Below are 24761 nucleotides of genomic sequence, written 5' to 3' on the forward strand. Positions count from 1 at the left end.
ATAAGAGCTGTCCGACAGCTGTTCTTCTCTACAGGTCGCTGAGGTAGCACATCTCGACTCGTAAAATTTTGTAAGTGGGTTCGATAATTATTTAGAATTATAATTGGCATTTAAGACGCGATACCGCGTCCGTGACTTTCCTGATGGGAATTTCCCGAATTCATTTTTGTCATTGGCAATGTTGACAATATGTAACATGACGTGATGATAAGGTTGACAACATGTTAGAGTCTCGTTCGGAAAGAGAAGAGTCGTGGAATGTATTGGGCCGCATACATTCTACGACACTTCTCTTTCCGAACAGGCTATGTTATTTGTCATTGCTCTAGCGCCAATGTTGCGCCAAAATTCAATGTTTGATATTTTTGCATATTAACCCATTTTTTTACATTTAAAATATTGTAAATGATGTGATGACATTTGGTGAAACGGAAAAATATTATTTCTCGGGTCCGAAATCGGGTCAGATTACGGGCCTGATAAAGTGTGGATGTAATTGGCACTTCTGCTGGCACTGCTTTCCAGCCATTTTTCCAGCCAATGGGATTAAACCATACACATTTTCGATAGACAGTTTATTGTGTATCGCAACTATGGAATGTGGAGGTAAGGAAATAAATCTCCATATACCAAAAAGTGTCATCAAAAAACCTTAAATAGGTAGCGCTACAATATCTAGAGTACTTGAACAAAAAAATCAAATCGTAGACAGCGCACTTCACTCTGTCAATAACGCCTACCATAAGAGATTTCTCTCCTTTTAATCCACACTCCATAATTGCAACATTGCAACCAATAGTGTAGCTTGAATGCAACTGAGTCATGAATTTGGTACTTATATAGATAGTAGGATCAACTAGATATGATATACGCGTGCGCCCGTGAGGGACAGAACATAAGCAATGCGCCAAATTAAAAACACGTTTTAACATTCCTGACAACATGCCAAAAACAACCTACGTAATTTGGTCGGGTTATCTGTTGCCCACCATTCTATACAAGAACATTTAGATGCTAACAAATAGGAACCATAAATATAAACTATATATATATTTACAGTACATATGGTGCTACTTTACCGCACTAGTGCGAAAATTAGCATATTACGTTACTGTGTCGAACATTTAAACGGCCATATGTACTGTAAAACGTTGTACGATACATGTGCGAATAGGTAATTCGCAACTCGTGTCGATTTAAAACACTCCCTTCGGTCGTGTTTTAATTTATCGCCACTCGTTTTGAATTTCCTATTTTTCGCACTTGTATCGTAATGTACTAATATATCTTTTTTGTGTATTCTGTAATTTGTATGTTATAATTATAATTGTTTTATGTGTTAGTGTTAGGTAGGTCTGTATCAATCTGTATGAACACCAATGTGAAAGCAATAAACAGAGGTCATTTATACGCACACATACATAGCTTGCTCACCACCAAAGTGGCTACGGCTCGAGTAATAAATTGTACTCAGAACAGCTAACGGGGAGGCCCCGCTTGATAGTTAAAACATTGAGCATTTTTCTGGGTACATTTTCCTTGCCTGTGGTATTTTCAATTAGCATTTGATTACGGGGGCTATGATGTCATCTCCAATTAATTCTCTGGAAATAGAGGCTGGCATTGTTCCTTTATTTGTACGCAGATGTTACATCACTGACAAGTATGTTCTTAAATTAGTTAGTCGTGGTAACGAAGTAATTTATAGATACTTAAATAATATCAATATTCCAAATTATAATTTAATACCGTTTCCTAATTCTTCTTCCATAAGTGATGTTATAACTTATTTAAACTTTGAATTTCAAGATATAGTGTATTGGTCTAATTTGCTTCCCTGTTTTGAACATGATTACAATGATATTATGCGAGACGTGGTTGTTGAACTGGTCAAATTTGAATCGAAATATGACTTTTTGGAGTTTCTTGATGATAAGACTGATTTTGTTAAGTTATACACTGACGGCTCTAAAACTAAAGATAGGACCAGTTTTGCATTTTTTGACTCTTTTTTGAACATAGGAAAAGTTTTTGAATGTAGTAGTTATTTTTCAGTATTTTCAGCTGAAGTATTAGGCATAATTTATGCTTTAGAACATATTCGTAATTATTATATAACTAAAAATAAGTTTTTGATTCTATCTGATTCGATGAGCGCTTTACAAGCGCTTAAAAGTAAATGTGTAAGTGCATCTGTAAATTATTTAATTTATAAGTTGAGAAGTTGTTTAAGTTCTTTGTTGAATAGAAATATTACTGTTGAATTTTGCTGGGTTCCGGGACATTCAGGAATTTTTGGCAACGAACTAGTAGACAAGCTTGCCAAATCTACAGAAGATATACAAGTTTGTGATTTAAAAGTACCTCAATCCGATTTAGTACCTTTTATTAAAGAACTTATGATTAGACGTTGGAATAACTCATGGTCTAAATCCAAAGAAGTCAAAGGGAAATGGCTTGCAGAAATAGTCCCGGCACCCAGCTCCAAGTCGTGGTTTGAATACCAAAGAAAATATGTAGAAAGGGCATTTATTACAACTATATGTAAATTGCGCATTTGTCGCGAAGTACGCGATGATTGTAAATAATAGACAGCAACACTTAAGCCCGGAAACGTAAAATAAAGAACATGAAATTTAGTCTATGGTAAGTGACGCTCTTTTCTCCTTTTCAAATGTATCATGGTTGTTGCATATCTAATTTGTTCAAGTAAAAGTTAATATCAGTGATAGTGACTCAAGATTTCCTGTTTCTTGCTCGTGAAAGAAAGCTAAGTATTTAGCATAAGATAAAATAAAACGAATTATCAATGTTTGGATTTATTCTATAATGGTTTGGTTTTACAATTTGTCACTATGTGCTTACTCTGTTCAATGCTGTTTAGCTGGCATGCACGTGTGGCATGCACATGACACTAAGGTGTTAAACCACGCATACAAGTCATGTATGCAATGGAATAATAGGTATAAAATACCTTGAGGCAATACTAACATGCAAGCAGCGATTGCATGACGTAGGAGCTTGGCCAATATGGCATCGCTTTGGGTGGCATGAGATATCTGTACGAATTATGCTCGGATGATCTGATTGCCGACCTATAACAAGCTCATGCGTACCGGGCCTCTAATAACTAAGAATAAGGCTTTGGGCCACCTAATTAGATTGATGTCCTTTGGTACCAGGGGATAGGGCGGTCTAAAATTACAAGTACAAGTCACGATAGGTGATTGTACTCTCCAGACGGACTTGGCACAAATAAAAGTGCAATCATGTGAAAGCACATCCATAAGTGTTTGGAAAGTAAGTAAATAAGTAATAAATATAGAGTAAGACTATACTGACTACCATTCAAGTAAACAATCCTTATATGTATATTGATTAGGTAAATATTTAGTGATTCAAGTGGAATCAATTTTAACAATATTTAAACAGGTCTGGAGTAGAACGTGGTCTATGTTGGCCGCTGGCGTTGGGGAACGCTGGAGATCTTGAGTCACACCGAGTCCAACTTAATTAAGGTAAGGATGACAATATTCCTCTCATACTACAGAAGCCTCAATTACAATAATGCCATAGTATGTCTATCAACCAATCAATTAACTAAATCATAAAGCGAAGCAGATATTTAATCCTACTGGGTTATAGTTATTGTTGAACCAAGGCAAGAGTGATTAAAGGAATCTTGGATTACAATGTTAATCATTATAAATCTTTATGTATTAAATTCATCCCCTTTGGTACATAAAATTGGTGACAGTTGCTGGAATAAATTAACAAATATATATCATAACTCATATTTGCTACACAAAGGATATAATAAGAGGCTTCCGTATGGTGAATGTGGTCATCCTATCTTGAAAAACAGGACATTTAATAAGATAAATTTACCAAATAAATCTGAAATATGGTTCGTGGTAGCGACATCTGTGGAGGAACAAGCAAACCTGACATCTGTATCGGAAATCGATAGGTGAATAAAACATTGTTTCAGGATAATTTACGAAAAGGAAAGCAGACGTGCAGCAAGTCTAATAAATATATGTGGTTGTACTTTATTTATTTCGTAGTTTCGTTAAAGGAAGGGGTCCTTTAATTATCATACAAAACTTAATTTGTCGAGCTTGTATAACGCAAGGTAAACTTACAAGTAGTTCAACCGCTCCTCGACAGGTGGCACCTCATTTGAAATGAGACTATTCCACCACAGATGGCGTTGTGAACACGATTTGTATATAATTATTTATTGCATCATCATTTTGAAGTAATTTAATAAAAATACTTTAAATGAGATTTGAATGAATAAAAACGTAAAACTCGAAAGAGTAAGTACAAAACGGAAACGTATTTCGTTCCACGGAAATTACAAGTATGCAGTGACATTGACATTAGTGACAAGTACAAACAGGTTTCATAAACGCGGCTATCGACAAACAACTTCGAATCCTGTTGTTAATTATCAAATTACTTGAGAAATCCAGTGTTTCATAATTGGAAAGTGCTCACAAATCAAATATTAAAGGAAATCATTCATTATATCATCAGGTAAGAATGGATTGGAATGGATTCTCACCATTTTGTGTTTTTACGCCGTCAAGCAAATCACTTTGTGCGTTGTTTGTAAAGTTTCCATACTTTATCGAAATGTTTCCATAATAACTAAATACATAACGATTTGTTATTATCACTAGTAGATTCTACAATGCATTTAGTAAAGCATGTATAGATGGAAGTTCGTTTTACAATCCATATCAAGTAGAAATTATAGTGAAAGATATATTGCGCCTTTTCCAAGTTTTAAGTACATATCTTAAGCTACTTTGACAATAGTTGAGAAATACAAGTTGTTACCCGAAACAATAAAAATAATCTGGTTAATTACACTGAATTAATATATTAAATGTATCATTTATCATCAAGGTAACTTCATAGATGCTTTAAGAGGAAATTACATACTACATATCAACATCATTGCCAGTGGTGGAGAGAATGCATTGCTGTAGTATTTGAAGAAAATCTAATAAAAGAAACTAGGTTCAATTAATGACAAGGTATGTAAATGTAAGTTTAGAACCCCTGGTGTATTAAAAGGGGACAAGTTAAAGCCTTTTTTAATGAGATTATTGTATGAGATATAAATTATATACAAATTAAAGACTTAAGCAAATAAGTCATTACATTTAGTAGTAAACAAGGTTTATTACAATTAAACCTGAACGATAACAAGTTAGAAAGAATTTAGCGGTTTGTGTTTGATTGTGACTATCTTTGTTGAATAAATAAGAACCAAAATATGCTCTTGAAGTTTCTTGCTGTTGTAAGCAAATTGCCAAAAGGGGCACGGTAGTGTCGCATCCAAGTCAAATGAAAAGTAACATTTAGTGAGAAGTGTTACCCAAGTTCGGGAATTAGTGCTGTTTATAGACTAGGTCGAACTATGTGTGGGACTTGCATGTGAACTTTAATAAAACTTTGCTAAGCAAGAGTAACAGTGTTGAGCTACGACCAAGTATTTCACAAACTTTGTTTACCATTTATCAGAGAATGGTATGAAGCGAGTTGATTGAATAAAATTCACAATCAATACACAGATTAATTATATTATAATTAACAGCCTTTACATAAAAGTCACTTACCAATAAATTGTGTTGATGGGACTCCTTTGTAGTCAATATAGAATTTATTTACAGTCTATTATAGTCAAAAATAATTATTTCAGGATTATTGCACAACAATATTGCTGAATAAAAAATAATAAAAAATGGAAGAAATATATTTGGAGAGACTAAATAAATTTGTATCTGGAATAAAAAACCTGTCCAACAGTTCCAAGGTCCTTTGTACTTTGAAGTCGTGGAGTGATGAGGAGGAAGAACAAGCCAAGATTGTTTCAGCAAAATTACAAGCCGTGATAAACCGATTTAACACGGAGCTTTACCAATATTTTAATACAGCTACTAATCCGAATGCTGATGAAATATCTATTCTGACGACAGAGCAATTAAATGGTGAAGAAGCACTAGCTGAATTGAACGCGCTTATACAATCAAAACGAGACAAGTCTGGTTCTTCATCCACCTCAAGTCATCCTACCAATAGAGGAAAGTTGCCCGAGCTTCATTTGCCAACATTTGATGGGAATGTTCTTCAGTGGACACAGTTTTGGGATCAATTTAACTCGAATATTGATCAAAGGGATCTGAAAGATGTAGACAAGCTCCTTTATCTGAAAACATCTTTGAAAGGAGATGCGAAGACCATTTTAGATGGATTGGAAACAACTAATGATAATTACAAAATAGCTGTTACTATGCTTACCAGCCGATATGGTAGAAAATCACAGATAATTGATGCTCATTATTCAAAACTATATAAACTAAAGAGGGCTGAGAACCAGGACGAATGTAGGAAAAAGTTAGACGATATTGATCGGCACCTTAGAATATTAAACTCCTTAGGAGAAAATACTGAACACAATCACCTGAGATTCCTAATTATGGAGAAATTCCCCGAAGATATTATATACGAGTTGAAATTGAAATTAAAGGATGAATCCATAGAGGAATTAAGGAGAGAACTGCAGGTAGTGCTAACAGCCAGAGAAGATGCTAAAAGAACTTGCATGGAAGACAACAGCAAAGACAAAAATTACACAACAGAAACTCTTCTCATACAAGAGTCAAAAAACAAAAGAAAACCCAAGTCAAGGAAACCAGATGCTAACAAAATCAACCATAAGAGGTTCAAACCAACTGTGACTGCCTTTAGTAAGATATATAACAATAAACGAAAGTTCAAAGAAGAAGAAAACCAATCTGCACCCATTAAAAAGAAAAGGAAGATCTCATGTATATTTTGTGGTGGAGATCACTTCAATGACGAATGTACCAATGTCAAAACCATACCACTTAGAAAGGCAAAATTAAATAATCGCTGTTATGTATGTTTAGGTTTAGGCCACGGTGCAAGGACGTGTAAAAACAAAACAAGAGTTTGTCCGCATTGTGGGATGAAAGGACAACACAACCGAGCGCTGTGTCCTACAAAGGAACAACTTAAGAAAGAGACTACCACCTCATTACATATCAACGACGATTCACCTACTGTTCTGCAGACAGCTATTGTTAATGCCATAGGAAGGAACAATACAGTCATTAAATGTCGTGTACTTTTAGATTGTGGTAGCATGAGAAGTTATATTTTACAAAAGGTAGCTAGAAAACTTAACCTGGAACCAGAAGAAAAACAATGTCTTACAGTATTCACCTTTGCCGGGGAACAACCGTATGAATTAGAAAGTCCATTGGCTAGACTCTATCTACAAACAAAAACAAATAAAATGAAATTAATATACGCAAATATTGTGCCTACTATCACTCGTGACATATCCACTTTTAATAAAGATTTCTCGGAATGGAGACATCGAGACCAGTATCTTCTAGCCGACGATGGATCACTTGAGGATCAAATTGACATCCTGATCGGAAACGACTATTACCAATCACTAATGTTGTCTGAGAAAATAGAGATAAAGGAAAATCTTTATCTAGTAGACTCTGTGTTTGGTTGGATACTATCTGGTCGATCGAGAGAGGAAAGGGGAGACGAACTGTCCGTACTCACGTACTTCCAAGCTTCATATGAGACCAAGTTAAACGAACCTGATCCACCGTTGGATAATACATCTATGAAGACTTTGTGGGACCTAGAATCTATTGGAATTGTCGACTCACCTAACACCAATAGAGACGAAGAAGCAATCAAGCACTTCAACGAAAACACCATGTTGAAGGATGGAAGATACCAAGTCAGCTGGCCATGGAAAGATTATCCTCCACAGTTACCAACTAATTACGGATTAGCGTATGGAAGACTCGTGGGACTCGTTAAGAGACTAGATAAAGAAACTTTATCACTTTACGATAAGACACTAAGTGATCAATTGGAAAAGGAAATTATCGAAGAAGTTCCTAACGAGAAAGGAAAGGAACATCCCATACATTACTTACCGTTCCATGGAGTAATGGCCACTGGAAAGCCACTTAGACTCGTCTATGATGCTTCAGCTAAACAAAGAATGCGAAAAGTCTTAACGAATGTTTATATGCCGGTCCCATGATGCTCGAAGACCTTACTGGATTACTAATTCAATTTAGATGTCATAATATAGGATTAACTGCAGATGTAGAAAAGGCTTTCTTACAGATTGGATTGAATAATGATGATAGAGATGTAACTAGATTTCTCTGGGTGAAGGACTCTGAAAAACCTGTCACTGAAGACAACCTCGTACAATATAGATTTACTAGAGTTCCTTTCGGAATTATCTCAAGTCCATTTTTATTAAATGCAACCATAAAACATCATCTACAGACCTCTGAAGGAAATTATACCAAACAATTAGCTAACAACATATATGTGGACAACCTACTTACAGGCACGGGGTCAGTGGATGAAGCTTTAGAATTGTACAATGAGGCAAAAGATAAGTTCTTAGAAATATCAATGAATCTTCGAGAATGGAGTTCTAATTCAAAGGATTTCATAAATCAAATACAGGATGCGGCACCGGAAACTATAGTAAAAACTTTAGGTTTAAATTGGGAATTGAAGAAAGACTCACTTCATCTAAGAGCCAAAGTAATTAAGACCAACAAAGTTACAAAAAGAGGTATTCTTAAAACTATAGCGGCAATATATGATCCTTGTGGATTCAGTGTACCCGTAGTATTACCAGCCAAACTACTTCTTCAACAATTATGGAAGGAAAAAGTCAAATGGGACAGCTCACTATCAGATGAAAAGAGACAAGAATGGGTAAATATTCTAGAAGATCTTAAAGCAATAGAGTCAATACGTCTACCAAGAAATATGACTATTCCTAATGAAAGAAAGGCACAATTGCATTGTTTCGCAGATTCTTCGACAGTAGCCTACGCGGCCGTAGTATACTTGGTACAAAAGGATAACATCCAGTTTGTAATAGGTAAATCACGCCTTGTGCCTGCCAGGAATCAAGAAAACCTAAAAATACCGAAACTTGAACTTTTAGGCGTTTTAATTGGCAGTAGACTCATTAAATATGTCCTCAAATTCTTGCAAATGGATAGCACAGAAACGATATTATGGACCGATAGTCAGATCGTAAAAAGCTGGTTTTATTCAGACAAACTGTTAGAACCGTTCGTATCTAGAAGAATAGAAGAGATAAGAAGTAATAAAAACCTAATCGTGAAGTATGTTCCATCTGGACTTAATCCAGCAGATGTTGCAACACGACCGAGTACTTCAAAAGAAGAGAGAAATAAGTGGTTGGATGGACCTGCCTTCTTACGACACGATCCAAAGGCCTGGCCCAAGAGCCCAGGTATTGAAGTTTCTCTTCTGTTGGGGGAGGGTCTGTCTAACACAGAAAATCATCAAAAAGATAAAACATTGCCTACCAAATCAAATCCTGTAACAAACTCAGATCCTCAATTACAAGAAATAAGACAGTTACAACAAACAATGTTCCCGGAAGAAGTGCAAGGGAAGAAAACGAGTTTAGCTCGCAACCTAGGTTTATTCTGTGACACAAATGGAATCTTACGATGTGACGGTCGTCTCACAAATTCAGATTTATCCTTCAACGCAAAACATCCCATTCTCTTACCGAAAGAATGTGAATTCACAGAAAAACTCATAAAAGAAACTCATGAAAAGAATCTCCATGTAGGAGTACCTCACACTTTAAGTCTTATACGTCAGAAGTATTGGATACCTCAAGGTAGAACTAGAGTCCAAAAAACATTAAGTAAATGTCCAAGATGTGTAAAACACGGAGGAGGTCCGTATGAATTACCCAAGACTCCTGCATTACCGGTAGAGAGGGTGAAGTATACGACTTCATTCGCTTACACAGGGGTAGACTATTTTGGACCAATGATTGTGAGGACGGAAAACGGTTTAAAGAAAAGATGGATCTGTCTGTTTACGTGTCTTGTAATAAGGGCGATACACCTAGAAGTCGTCAAGGATCTGACGACTAACGAATGCCTCATGGCATTTAGAAGATTCATTGCTACAAGAGGAGCTCCGACTCTTATTATATCTGACAATGCCTCGCAGTTTAAATTATTGGGAGAAGTATTGTCAGAAGAAAGAAATTTTATAACTAACATAAAATGGAAATTTATTCCACAGCTCGCACCGTGGCATGGTGGAGCTTATGAAAGACTAGTAGCAATTGTAAAGCACTGTTTAAAGAGAACACTTCAAAAACACATGCTTGAAGACAATCAACTGTTAACCATAATTAAAGAAGCAGAGGCGGTTATTAATACTAGACCCCTCACATATGTGGGATCAAATGTAGAACACATACTTAAACCTGCAGATTTCCTAACGACAGGAAAGTGTTTAAGTATAGAAATACTCATAGAAAGTTTACCACTTTCAGGTTCACTTATAAAACAACAAATTATTGAAGGTTGGAATCGCGGAAACATGATAATGGATGAATACAAAGAAATGTTTATTAACCAGTACTTACTTAGTCTCAGAGAAAGATATCGAAATTCACCTAAACAAGCAAGGGTGAGATCTCATGAAAACCCAAAGGTGGGAGATATAGTACAAATAAAGAGTGAAGCTAAAAATAGAGAAGGATGGAAGGTAGGAAAGATTTCAGAATTAATAAAAGGAAAGGATGGATTGTGCAGAGTTGCAAAGTAAAAGTAGGGGACAGTGTGTTCACAAGATCTATTGCACATTTGTATCCTCTGGAAGTGGATGAGGATGTATCATTCCAAGATCCTACAAGGGAATCCCTAGTAAATGAGGATAAAACAGCATACTTTGACACTGAAGATCTCCCTCAGACCTTACCTTTAAGGACTAAAGAGAGTAACACGTACGTCCCTACCTGCACAAACGATTCTAAGGAAGATCATCACATATTAAAAGAGACAAATGAAAACGACTTGACAATGGACCAAGGAGAACTGTTGGAAGGCACAAATTTGATACAAAACAGGGAAATTGCTCCAGAACAAGTTCCTTCTGGGTCAGAAACTGATATAAATAATGAAGAGTCGTCAAATCATCAAATTGTATCGACTGATCAACGTCGAGCAGCCGCGGTCCATGCTATGGAAAGAATCCATAGATGGACACAAGAATTAATGTCAGCCATTAATTAAGATCCAGAGGGGGAGTGTCGCGAAGTACGCGATGATTGTAAATAATAGACAGCAACACTTAAGCCCGGAAACGTAAAATAAAGAACATGAAATTTAGTCTATGGTAAGTGACGCTCTTTTCTCCTTTTCAAATGTATCATGGTTGTTGCATATCTAATTTGTTCAAGTAAAAGTTAATATCAGTGATAGTGACTCAAGATTTCCTGTTTCTTGCTCGTGAAAGAAAGCTAAGTATTTAGCATAAGATAAAATAAAACGAATTATCAATGTTTGGATTTATTCTATAATGGTTTGGTTTTACAATTTGTCACTATGTGCTTACTCTGTTCAATGCTGTTTAGCTGGCATGCAAGTGTGGCATGCACATGACACTAAGGTGTTAAACCACGCATACAAGTCATGTATGCAATGGAATAATAGGTATAAAATACCTTGAGGCAATACTAACATGCAAGCAGCGATTGCATGACGTAGGAGCTTGGCCAATATGGCATCGCTTTGGGTGGCATGAGATATCTGTACGAATTATGCTCGGATGATCTGATTGATTGCCGACCTATAACAAGCTCATGCGTACCGGGCCTCTAATAACTAAGAATAAGGCTTTGGGCCACCTAATTAGATTGATGTCCTTTGGTACCAGGGGATAGGGCGGTCTAAAATTACAAGTACAAGTCACGATAGGTGATTGTACTCTCCAGACGGACTTGGCACAAATAAAAGTGCAATCATGTGAAAGCACATCCATAAGTGTTTGGAAAGTAAGTAAATAAGTAATAAATATAGAGTAAGACTATACTGACTACCATTCAAGTAAACAATCCTTATATGTATATTGATTAGGTAAATATTTAGTGATTCAAGTGGAATCAATTTTAACAATATTTAAACAGGTCTGGAGTAGAACGTGGTCTATGTTGGCCGCTGGCGTTGGGGAACGCTGGAGATCTTGAGTCACACCGAGTCCAACTTAATTAAGGTAAGGATGACAATATTCCTCTCATACTACAGAAGCCTCAATTACAATAATGCCATAGTATGTCTATCAACCAATCAATTAACTAAATCATAAAGCGAAGCAGATATTTAATCCTACTGGGTTATAGTTATTGTTGAACCAAGGCAAGAGTGATTAAAGGAATCTTGGATTACAATGTTAATCATTATAAATCTTTATGTATTAAATTCATCCCCTTTGGTACAGCATTGGTCATGCTCGTTTTCCCGCACATCTTTTTAGATTAGAGCTAAGTGATTCTGCTGTTTGTGCACATTGTAATTTTGATGTATGTGATCTTGAACATATTTTTTTCCATTGTCCTTCATTTAATTTACAAAGGTTATTGTTTGTTGCTATGTGTATGGATACTGGTTTGCAAGTTCTGCCAAATTCAGTACAGGGCCTTATGAAATATCCACAATTATATCCTGTAATCTATCAATTTGTTACTCATACTATAGGTAGTTTGTAAATATTGTAAATATCTCAGGTAACTATTAGATTCGTGTCTCATTTTTATGTGAATTAGTTATAAGTACTTATGTTACTTTTGTATTTCATGCTTGAGCTGATGGCCTAGTTGCCAATGCTCGTAATAAATTAAAAAAAAAAAAAAAAAAATTTGCATTTGACAGTTGTCTTTATGTTTTGACGTCATTGTCCTAATTCGTTCAATTTCATTCACTCATTGGGGAAACCCTAATCATATTTTATTATCGTTTTGTACTTTTCGACTAAATACGCTTCAAATTCAAAGTTCAGTGTGACTAACAGTCGTTGTTTAATACGGAGAAAACATTACGTTCTGTTATTGATTAACTGTTTCTTGGGTTGTGATTTGATTGCCGTCTAATAGTAGTGTTTATAGTTCGTGACAATGGCTAGTAATACTCCGTCCGCTCCAAGCGACCTTCCACCCGCGTATTCGGAGGTCGTCGGTAATCCGCAGTACGGATTCGTGGCTCCAGAGGGTTCGCTCGCAGATCCTCACGCTGCGTACCAGCCGCCGAAGTCGTTTACTCCGGCGGGGGTGTACCCGCACCCGCCCAGTGGGGCCACGACGGCACAGCCCCAGCCGGGCGTGCCGCCGCCGCCACCGGGCGCCGTTCCCGTGGGGATCGTACTGCCGCAGGCGGTAGGCAGTGAGCCAACAACCATCACCTGCTTCAACTGTGGCAAAGTAGTCACCACCAGAGTTACATACACAACAGCCTGGCATACCCATTTAGTAGCTGGATCAGTGTGTGTTATCACAATGTAAGTATACTCATCAGTTTATTAGCACCACAATAGCTACATATACAATACATATTATATATGACAAAGCATTATCATTTTTATCTATAAAAGGTTTATGTGATCATCATTGCTAAAAATAAGACACATGAACCAGTATGTTCGAAATATGTATAGACTCAAGTTTGCTATCATTAGATATAGCAGTTAGCTACCACCAAAATAAATTAAACCTTAAATACAAAATCTAAAGGATAAAGTTGTATTCAATTAAGGTTGGAAATGGATATCAAGGCTTTAATGAACAGTGGCCCAATTGGTTTAGTTAACTTCCTTTAATTTACTATACTATACTGCCACTTTAGCCGAATTGGTAGTAATCCTGTCTATGAAGATACTTCTAATTTACTATGGGTAATAAAACAGATCTATATAATATAATTTGAATTCTGATGTCTGAAGATTGTGGGCAACAACTAGTTGACATTACTTCTGAACAAAAATATGCAAAACAAAAAACTAAAACTACCTTAAGACATATTATTGCAATATTTTTCCTTGTGATGAAACCTGTTTTCCTTTAAACTTTACCTTGTTATTAATATTTTAAATCAATGCAGAACAGGATATTATTAATCTTTTAAGGTACATAGATCTGGATGTAGGGACTTGGTATGGCATTTAGAATGTAGGGGGCCCCCTTCTCCATCTCAAAACCATTGCTAAGTTGTCTGGGCCCCTAGGCCCGGGCCTTGTGGGCCTAGGGGGAAATCCAGCCCTGCTTTTAAGTATAGTTATAAATCATATTAACATGTATTTTAAATGTTGCTGCAAATGACAAATAGAAGTACAGCAGTATTAAGATTGTTTGTTACAAACTATTGCTAGCCCTTAAACATTAATTCTTATGTTTTAGTCTCTCATAGGGATTGCAATCCGGTCCGGCGGATCCGGTAATCCGGCCGGATCCGGCACTTTTCAGGAGCTAGATCCGGTGATTTTTACCGGATCCGGTCAAATAAAAAAAACGCCTAAATACAGCACGCACTGTGCGATTTAGATGAGGAAAAGGCGACGGATGAGAGGTATGAACTTGAACAGAGCATAAAACGAATGAAAAAGTTTAAATTTAGTTAAATAAAAATATATTTATTATGACGATGTCTGGGAACAGAAGTTGCCTTTCATGTTGGTGGCACGATACGACGATTACATAAATACTGTAATAGAAGGAAAAATTAAACGATGGAGATGTCATGGAAGGCATTTGTAATTTATGCTACAGAGAAGAAAAGAGTGTCATAATGTTGTGATAGGAGATTAAAAGTAAACAAATGAGCAGGATTAAGTCGGCGGTACTCAACCGACTAGAGCTGGGCTAGTCAATATGTGTCACATGTGTGAATGAATATAAGATTGTAAGTTTGTATTGAAAATTAATAAATAATAAAAATAAATAATCAATAAAATATAGGACATTATTACACAAATTGACCAAGTCCCACAGTAAGCTCAATAAGGCTTGTGTTGAGGGTACTTAGACAACGATATATATAATATATAAATATTTATAAATACTTAAATACATAGAAAACGCCCATGACTCAGGAACAAATATCCATGCTCATCACACGAATAAATGCCCTTACCAGGATTTGAACCCGGGACCATCAGCTTCGTAGGCAGGGTCACTACCCACTAGGCCAAACCGGTCGGTCATGAATGTATGAAATGAAATGATAACATTGATAATCTTTAGTTTACTTCGATTTTATATATATATATATATATATATATATGATAAAATATTGTTTATTTTCTATTCAAATTTGAGAGAGAATCTTTTGTATTTATAATTTCATCTAATCTTATGCAATTTCCTTAATGATACATGCTACTGTACGTCTAGCCAATTCTTAATTTGATCCATGTACTTTTCTTAAGGAGTCCCTTTCCGCGATGGATTTCAATCCTACACTCTATTATTTTTCGCATGAGATCGTCGTGTCGTGTTCCATTCCCTATAATTTGACCAATATACTTTTCTGTAAATAAAAAAAAAGGTATTTTTTTTAAAATCATACAGACTACTACTTTCTTGGGCAAAAAATGAGGGAAAATTTAATATCATTTTGGTTAATAGTAAAATATCTTATTTTCTTACTAGAATGGATGTCAACGTTACAAAGAATTCAATCAATGAATAGTTACAAAAACTTGTCATTTCAAGGAGTTCCAATTCCCACCCCACATCCCATTACCGGGCTTTGGAAACTGATCAAATTTATAATTGTAAACGAAAATTTGAGCACTTGTGAATGGTTATATATAATAAATGACCGATTTCATATTTGGGTTTTTAAGTGATATTGACAAGGTCACACTTTTTACTGCTAAGGGTTATTTTATTGTTAAGAAGTTATTTATTAACTTCAAATTATAGATTTAGGAATACGTATTACGCAAAAAACTAGAAAAATATGTCATTTAATTAATTTTGATATCCCTATACCAAACCGGATCCGGTCCGGCCGGATCCGGCCGGGTTATGGCCAAAATCCGGCCGGATCCGGCCGGATTGAAAATCAATCAATCCCTAGTCTCTCATAACCATCTTTTCTGTCAAATATCACTGTTTTATTATTACTTTAAGTTCTATCTATCTTTGCTATTAGCCTTAGCTTAAAGTTATGACTCACTTTGATGAGTATAATTTTGCAATGTGTGTGCAATCTTAACATACACAAGTATCTGAATGACAAAGTTTTATTATAGCAATATGTACACAGAGTATACAATAGGAATCAGGGGCCACATTAGTGCCCCCGCCAAGACATGCAAAGCAAAGCACAAGGGCACTAGCTACCTTTTTTCCTAGCGCTTTGTTGTTTTTTTGAAGCCTCATAACTTGAGTTTGGACTAAGGTGTAAAGTTTGTGAGTTAGAAGTGTGGCTCTATAAGAGATCTGATATCTTTTTGACAGTGCGAGCATTATGGTTTCGTCTTGGCAACATTTTATAAGAAAATGGATATTATTTACAGGTACATTATGAGCAATATTAGTATAAATATGAAAATTGTTTTTACAGGGTGTGCTCTCTGTGCTGCCTCGGACTGGTGCCATACTGCTTCGACACATTCAAAGACGCGGAACATTATTGCCCCAACTGCAACACATTTGTCGGAAAGAGCAACAAATGCTAAACATTCTTATGAAATTTTACCCTCTTACAAGTTGACAATAGCAATGACTTAGTAATTAATTATCTATCTTATTGAGACCTTCATTAAGCCCTTGATTAAGATAATTACATCTCCAAGTTAGTTTTTAATTATTATACTATTACCACATCCTTCATAGTGCTGCTTGAGTTATATCATGGCCTATCAATTTTATAATTATACTTTTGCCTTATAATCTTTTTACATTTAGCGCATATACAAATGTTGTAAATTATGTACTATTTTTATAATGAAATCAAGCACTATCTTATTATATTTTTCATCACACTTGCTTGAAAAAGATCTTATTTTATGCGGATATCCTAAAAGACAAAGGCCTATATTGTTCCCGGGGGAGTTATGGACTGTGAAAAAAAATATTTTTTATTTTTCCGCTAATTCATACGAACAATGTAGGTTTACTTTAAGAATACTGACATTTCTAATTTAATATTTTTGTTTATGTTTAAAAAGAATTGATTTCATAAATTTAATTTAATGCCATTTAAAATATTTTTACACAATTTTCAATCGTGGCTGAATGCCAGATAGGCCTGTGCCTTCGATACCTAACCTGCCAAACAATGGCAATATGTTTGAAATGTCACGGTATTTAAGAATTATTTTGCTTAAAATTTAGTTTTTTCTTCACAAGTGTGATGAAAAACATTGTGTGTAACTCCGGGGGTAAGAATATTGCAAACTCGGGTCTTTAATTCCCTCCAGCCGGCGACTGTCGGGAATTATCACTCTCGTGTCCAATATTTCACTTACCCCCCCATGTTGCACAATGTACTAATTCAGTCTAAGCCTCATGAAAATTGTAAGACATGAATTAGCTGAAAGAATAATTTACATAGTGGATGTAATAAGCTTTTATATTTGATAGATATTAATAGATTTACCTAATTGTAGTTGTCAACCATACCATCCGTAATTTTGTACTGCCAGCCGGCTTAAAGCAGGAGCACTGCTACAGTATCTCGCTCACAAAATAGGCTGGCTACCCGTCCCTATCAGCTAGAAAAAGACCGGTAGTCTATCTCGCGCGCGAGATAATGTTGCGGCACTCACTCCTGTCCTGTGCTAAGCCCACAGAAGGCAAAAGAAATCGTGGCAATATTTTGGACAAATGTGTATGTGTCATATTCACTGAAGACACAATGAAATTCAATGAAAATAATTATGATCCTCGTCGACGATTGCTAGCAGCGATGAACGATTTTGATGTAGTGTAAACTAAACAGTCTGTAAATAAAAAAGCGTTTTGTTCACGCGTCGGAAATAGTCAATTGCCAGTCGCTTTCTCGTCGCTGGCGCGGCTACCAGAATAGTAAAGTGGTTAATATCCACATACCTACGCGTAACTTTCTCCATCTGACCTCGGCTACGCACTTGGCCGTTTTACCTGCATGGGCATATATGGTCATTTTCTTTTACGGTATTAAACAGTATACAACAAGAAAGTTTTCGACAAATAAGGCTAAGTGCGTGCCCAAGGGTATGATGTTATGATAGGGCCGGACATGCTTGCATGCATGTTTTGCGGTTCAAAGTCCGATTAAGATATAGACAATCACATTATGTATAAAGCGACCGTAGAACCTAATAATATAATTTTAATGTTTTAGATGTTTCCGTTCTTTTGTGATGCTGATCATCACTTTTCTATTACAACATACCAACATACATGTATAATGTCAACATGCCTAGGTAATAGGTATAGAATATATATCCTTGTAAATTTAACGAGTTCCCAAAAAACTTTGGCTGAAAATAAGGGGGTGAAAATCCGGCTTATAAATAAGTTAAAAGAAGTAACTTTAATTTTTCGACTGAGTAGCTTTTTTACCATGTAGTATTACCAAATAAGAAACGTTAATATGGTTACTGTATATATGTTAATAGGTATGTTGCTGTTGTGTTTACCTACTTTTATATATATATATATGCTAGTATTCTTTTCAAGCCAGGTTTACATGGTAAAAACCCTGATATCTTACCTCTATATTGATGTATCAAAGGGAACTTACTTTTTGTAACATTCCAATACTAACCTGGCAATTATTTGTCAAAATAGTTATTTTTGTAGAATGTAATTTTTGACCCATGTTAAATCCACTTCACTACGGAGTACAGACTACAATTTAAAAGACGTTGTTTTATTTGGCTTTATTTTTATATGTATATTAGGTATGAGGTGCCAACTTGTAAACGTTTTCATGATTCAAAAATAAGTTCATGTAAATTTTTTGGTGATTTATTGTTATTAGTATTAGGTATATTCAACCAATTTAGATTTTGGCCACAAGATTGTCACGACTAATACAAATAGAATGATTTTTATGTGTATATCCATACTCTGAGAGGTGAATCTCTGTATACACCGTGTTTTTATTGAATTGCGTTAACTCCGGGGTTTCGGTAAGTACGTTTAAGGAAACTAAATGGCATAGTTAATTTTCAAAAAAAAATATTTTTTTTTGTTTTTTTTTACTATTTTTATTTTTATAAAAAGTAACTAAATGTTGCATATAGCGTTGTTGTAACACGGGCATTACATTTAACTCAACCAAACAATTGAAAACTGTGACATATCAATGTCATTTCTAACATCGATCGTCCGAGATAGTACGTACGTTTAGTAGCAAATGTATGAACTCGCACTAAACACTAACTAATAAGTAAACAGGTCCTAAAGCAAGTGTACACGCTCGTAAGGGCCTTATAATATAAAAAATTATGATTGATTATCTCCGAAATGGAGTTAGTTAGAATATCGGTATCTTTGAGAAAGTTACTTAATTTAAGCTCAGGAATGCACCCTCGAAATTAACGCAAATCAAAAAAAACACGGTGTATAGGTCATACTGAACCATAGAGAAATAGTAAACATAGAGTGCTCACTCCATACATCTATTTTCTTACCAAAACACGGGTTATTTCGTAGTCGACATCATGCGTCAAGTAATGGATTTATCAGTAATGCTACTTGACAAAAGATGTCGCGATGAACGAAAATTCTAATGCTCTACAATTTTCAGCTAATATTACCGGAACTCAATTTCAACTCCTTCTGCTTGTAATATTAGTTGTAAATTGTTGAGCTATACACTTTTTGTCAGTCGCGACACTCTTGACTCTAGATGTCGACTATGAAATAACCCGCGTTTTGGTAAGAAAACTGATGTATGGATTGAGCACTCTATGCTTACTTATTTCTCTATGACTGAACTACTCTTAGTCAGTGGCGGGGCAAGACCGATATGTGGGCTTGGTACATTTAGCGAGGCCCTCTGGTGGCGCAAGAAATAACGATCACTTTTACGATGTGTCCGAGTTATTTGAGGCGCCCACGCCTAACGCCGCCTCTGCTCTTAGTACTCTTTCTGTAGAGTAGTAAGTACAGTAGTAATACCCGGCGAAAAATTTTCATATCGGTCTTTAGAAAGAGAATATGGGAGACTTGAAACCCAGAATTTGAAAAAAAACTGCTGTTCCGTAGGGATTGTTGTTAAATATGACCTACATATTCACATTTCGGAGACAGGTATAACAAATCACACTGTATTAAGCTGAGTGATCTCATACTACGCTATGTGTTCAGGTACATAGTGGCACAATTAAAATTGGTTCATATTAGTTACATATCTATTTTAGTATAAGGTACCTAATTTGTTTCTTTATAAAATAATATTATTCCCTGATTTACCTTTTGAGTGCCATCAACAATAGAATTTTCCAGTACATAATTTAAAAACTACAATGCCTACCTAAATAAATTTACACATACTAATTAACATCTACTTCCTAGTGAGACGTCTGGGTTATAATATAACCGGGAACCATTTCGTTCATTGGCTCGAATATGCAAGAGCGATAGAGGCAAATGCCTCCAGGTCTATTGCATATTAGAGTGGCGTTAAAGGTATTCCATGTTAAATCTTTACACACATAAATATGCATGTGAAAATTATATTAATAAAAGCTTAGATAAATAAGACTTCAGTGTTTTTCTTCAAATCTATTTTATTCCTTAAATACCTATAGATTTACATATCTATTTGTTATCTGTACTGAGAAGATAAGTACGCACACTAATAAGTAATAACACTGATAAGAAACATAGCTGGGCAAGATAAGTAGATAAATTATATCTAATAGCAGGTATGGCTTATGTGGAAAATATTATGCATCAGACAACAAGAAATGAATATGGATACTAACAGTGGTGTCAATTGTGAACAAAGTGACTCCTCGAGGGCAGAGATCAATGTACACATGGAAACAGTGGGATACCATAGAGACCTACCTCCACCATACACTGTGCAGGATGTGCAGCCTCAGACAGTTATCAGGCAAACTATAATCATACAACCTCCACTAAAAGATGCTCCTATGTTTTTCCATTGCAGCAAATGCTATAAAAGAGTATTAACTAAAGTGGAATACGTAAATACAAGGAAAACTCACATGATGGCTGGTTTCATCTTCGGATTTACATGGTAAGCACTAACAATGGAAAGGTGACAAGTCAAAGTTGTATCACTCATCTCATCTATTTTGTGAATTGTCTTGAAATTTTGTAAATTATTGGGCATTTATAGGACATCCATTTTCAATAAGGCAATACCTATGATATGAGAAAAAGTTCACAATTGGGAAGAGAAATTGCTTGCATTTTTATAAGGGATCATTAAACTCACCCTTTACACTTGATTTCTTCTTAGATTGTTTTATAAGGTAAGGTGGGGTAAGATGAACATAGTTTATTTTGCTCGGGGCAAGACAAACAGTATGAGGATTCCATAGAATCACACCAAGATAAGTTGGCAGCGATTTTGACAGCCCCGGTAGTGCAAGTATTATTTTAAATGTGAAATTGTGATGTTTACTTTACACTCGCTGCCAACAGATCTTGGTCTGACTCTGCAAGTGTTTGTCTTGCCCTCATGAAAGTCTTACCCCACCTTACCTTACAAATATAATGGGACTGTCTTGCACAAATCCATCAAGTTCCACAGAGATCAATAAGGTTTGTGCTTAAACTCTTAATGACATATGTTTCTATTTCATTTTCAGTTGGTGCCTTTTGTGTTGCTTTGCGTTTATACCTTATTTAATACCAACATTCAAAAGGGTGAAGCACTATTGTCCCGAATGCAACACATACCTAGGTGATTATTCTAAGGTATAAACTTCCACCCAAAGACTGCTTTATAAAGCACTTATTAACACCATGAGAAGCTGTTATACTTGTACAATTTATGCTCCAAGCTGCACCACTTAGTTGTATGCTGTAACACATGTTACATAAAGAAATGTTTTTCTGGAAGTTTGTAATTTACATGAGAACAGATGGTAAACAAGAATGCAACTTTAATGAACACACTTGAGTACTAGATTTGCATGAGAACAGTAATGTGTAATGACCAAGAGCCCTCTTATAATGCTCTGTTTAATAGGAAAGTCATCAGTGGTTATGATGCAAGTAAGATACAATATATACAGAGATATAAAACTAACTTTATCTTAACTGTGTAAATGTAAGCTGTAAAATATAACCAATATTACTTAAAATTCTTGTTTTTATTTAACCTGCTTTCACAATTCTACCTAGACCCTTTCATCAGGATTATGCAAATTATAAAAAAAAACACTAGTTAGCTATTTTAATTAGGTATCATTGATTTTTGGAATTTCAACTGGTGAGTCAGTAATTCCTCAACAATACAGTTATCTTACAAATTGCTGATTGTCCATCACTGATATGTTATGTAATTATAAATAAACATATAAAAACTTCAAATAGACCATGGGGCAAGGAAATGAAAAGCCAGCAATTTGTGAATATTACATTTATATCAAACATTATAAATGACACTTTACAATGGTGGTTTTCAATATATATTCTTATTATTATTCTTAAGAATAGCAAGTCTTGGAACCAAACACTTGTTCACTAATCTCCTTTTTTGCATAACATTAACACACAATTCATTATCCTGTCTACCAATTGCACCATCTTATGTAGAGTATGGTACTTGCAATCTAAAGCAATCTGACGCAATCTTCCACTTGCCATCGACCGCAACAATCAGGAAAGTCTGCTGGAATGGCTTCTTTACTTCGTCATTCTGGTAGGTCACGTCTCCACACGCTTGGATTAGGTATGTCAGCTTATTGTTCACCAGAGCTTCCGCTATCGGTTGGGCGTCCAGAGTTTTCAGCACATGGTTGCTAGCAGGCAAGTCCAACAAAAACTGCTGAATTCTGTCACTGCCAGTTATGCCGTTACCATTCCAAACTAAAAGTCCGGTGTCCAGGTACAATTTTGAGGTTAAGTGTCTGCTGTTGTCCACTTGCTTATAAAATACTCTGGTGAATTCTTCTGCAGTTTCGCAAGCATTTTCCACATTCTTGACTGCAATTTCAGCCATTTCAAAATCAAAATACTTCTGTGTAATACGGTAATTACGGTATACAAACAAACGAGCAAGCCAAGCAGAATCTGAAATCTGTCACTGTCAAAAACTCCAGCCAGTGTTGCCAACTTGCCAGCGTGTACGAAAACAAACTCTGAACATTGTTAACTTAGTGTATCTATCTGCTACACGCTCTTCCCTCCCCAAACTTAGGCACCTTACTAAACAACAACTCGATGCGGGTGGCGGCTGCTCTCCGCCTGGGTTCTGATGTATGCCAACCCCACCAATGCATCCGCGGTTCCAATGTGGAGAGCAACGGCCACCATGCCTTGAGCTGCTGCCGCTGCGCGGGAAGGTTCCCACGGCACCATGCTCTTAATGATATCATTAGGAGGGTCTTTATATCAGCAAATGTCCCTTGTATGCTGGAGTCGCCGGGCCTCAGCCGATCGGACGGCAAAAGGCCTGACGGCTTGACCCTGGTGCCGTGGGAAAAGGGTAAGTGCTTACTATGGGACGCTACATGTGTCAGTACTTTTGCCGCCTCGCATCTTAGCCGCACTATGCGGTCGGCAGGAGCGGCTGCTGAGCACGCGGCGTCCCTTAAAAAAGATAAATACTCGGCGCTGAGCGGTTATTTATTCGTTCCTCTCGCTGTGGAGACTTCGGGGTGCTGGTGAGCTGAGGGTAAGTCCTTCCTCCGGGATCTGGGTCGTCGCCTGCTTGAAAGGGGCCTTGACCCCCGCTCTGGGTTTTTCCTGATGCAAAGGCTATCCATCGCAATCAAACGCGGCAATGCAGCGAGCGTGATGGGCACCTTTGGATCGGGGGCGGCCCGGTAGCCAATAGGTAGGTAGTTATTTTATACATATTTAGTTTATATTTATATTTAAGTTCTGATATATTTAGTTTTAGTTTTGAATTAGTTTTATGTTTAGATATATTTTAGTATGTATCTTCTTTGTTTTTGTTATATTATGTAATTTTTCTTGTTTTTGTTTACGAATAGTTGAATAAACGTTGTTTTATCTGCATATGCAAAAAGATAAAATTTACAAATTTTTACTGTTAGGATACAGTATGGTATCGGCAAAAATAAAAAAGCAGAGCCCCTACCGCGACAACCAAAAATCTAAATTTCGTTATCTGCCTCTCAATTTTTTTTTTGCACATTCGAGCGATAAAGAGGCATATAAAATAAAATTAATTTTTCGCGGTAGGCCCTCTGTAGTTACATCATGTACTTGCATACGTGTATACCTACAGTTTGGCAAGCCATTTATGTAAGTAAAAAAGGCGGCAAAGTTAAAAAATGAAGGGTCAACTTATCAATAGAATAGAACATTTAAATGTCGTGCCTTATTCCACGGACTAAGTGGGTGTGCCAGAAGTGCCAATTACATCCACACTTTATCAGGCCTGATATCAGACCAGACTTCGGGCCCGAAAATAGTATTTTTCCGTTTCACCAAATATCAGCACATCCTTCACAATATTTGAAATAAACACCTTTCCCTTTGCTGCTGACTGCAACTTCTGCTGCTGACTGTATATAGGTACCTACTTATCAAGATCAACGGTCCATATATAATATAGGTCACTGTTAAAGCGCCAATTACATCCACACTTCCCGATATCAGTTCCGATGTCGGGCCTGATAATCGTTTTCCGTTTCACGGCATTGGGCACGGGATTCCA

The 24761-nt window shown here is 36.1% G+C and overlaps 6 protein-coding genes across 6 annotated transcripts; 5 read left to right on the forward strand and 1 right to left on the reverse strand.

Annotated features, from left to right (window-relative positions):
* Nucleotides 1-1574: 1574 nt before the first annotated feature.
* On the forward strand, nt 1575-2588 carry LOC133533878 (uncharacterized). The gene has a single exon (XM_061872959.1). It carries the CDS (start codon nt 1581-1583, stop codon nt 2586-2588), a length of 1008 nt encoding a protein of 335 aa, XP_061728943.1. The 5' UTR covers nt 1575-1580.
* A 2383-nt stretch (nt 2589-4971) lies between these two features.
* Nucleotides 4972-8090, forward strand: LOC133533843 (uncharacterized). Its single transcript, XM_061872901.1, has 3 exons — nt 4972-5048; nt 5717-8017; nt 8064-8090. The coding sequence occupies exons 2-3, from the start codon at nt 5759-5761 to the stop codon at nt 8088-8090; spliced, it is 2286 nt and encodes a 761-aa protein (XP_061728885.1). The 5' UTR covers nt 4972-5048; nt 5717-5758.
* Nucleotides 8079-12381, forward strand: LOC133533851 (uncharacterized). The gene is made up of 2 exons (XM_061872919.1): nt 8079-11280; nt 12071-12381. Exon 1 carries the CDS (start codon nt 8113-8115, stop codon nt 10708-10710), a length of 2598 nt encoding a protein of 865 aa, XP_061728903.1. The 5' UTR covers nt 8079-8112; the 3' UTR covers nt 10711-11280; nt 12071-12381.
* A 435-nt stretch (nt 12382-12816) lies between these two features.
* On the forward strand, nt 12817-20638 carry LOC133533867 (lipopolysaccharide-induced tumor necrosis factor-alpha factor homolog). The gene is made up of 2 exons (XM_061872942.1): nt 12817-13434; nt 16503-20638. The coding sequence occupies exons 1-2, from the start codon at nt 13055-13057 to the stop codon at nt 16615-16617; spliced, it is 495 nt and encodes a 164-aa protein (XP_061728926.1). The 5' UTR covers nt 12817-13054; the 3' UTR covers nt 16618-20638.
* A 130-nt stretch (nt 20639-20768) lies between these two features.
* Nucleotides 20769-22215, forward strand: LOC133533871 (lipopolysaccharide-induced tumor necrosis factor-alpha factor homolog). The gene is made up of 2 exons (XM_061872947.1): nt 20769-21140; nt 21718-22215. The coding sequence occupies exons 1-2, from the start codon at nt 20812-20814 to the stop codon at nt 21830-21832; spliced, it is 444 nt and encodes a 147-aa protein (XP_061728931.1). The 5' UTR covers nt 20769-20811; the 3' UTR covers nt 21833-22215.
* A 263-nt stretch (nt 22216-22478) lies between these two features.
* Nucleotides 22479-23259, reverse strand: LOC133533869 (NTF2-related export protein-like). The gene has a single exon (XM_061872944.1). It carries the CDS (start codon nt 23073-23075, stop codon nt 22662-22664), a length of 414 nt encoding a protein of 137 aa, XP_061728928.1. The 5' UTR covers nt 23076-23259; the 3' UTR covers nt 22479-22661.
* Between the last annotated feature and the right edge of the window lie 1502 nt (nt 23260-24761).

Source organism: Cydia pomonella, unplaced genomic scaffold, assembly GCF_033807575.1.
Source record: "Cydia pomonella isolate Wapato2018A unplaced genomic scaffold, ilCydPomo1 PGA_scaffold_208, whole genome shotgun sequence".
NCBI lineage: Eukaryota > Metazoa > Arthropoda > Insecta > Lepidoptera > Tortricidae > Cydia > Cydia pomonella.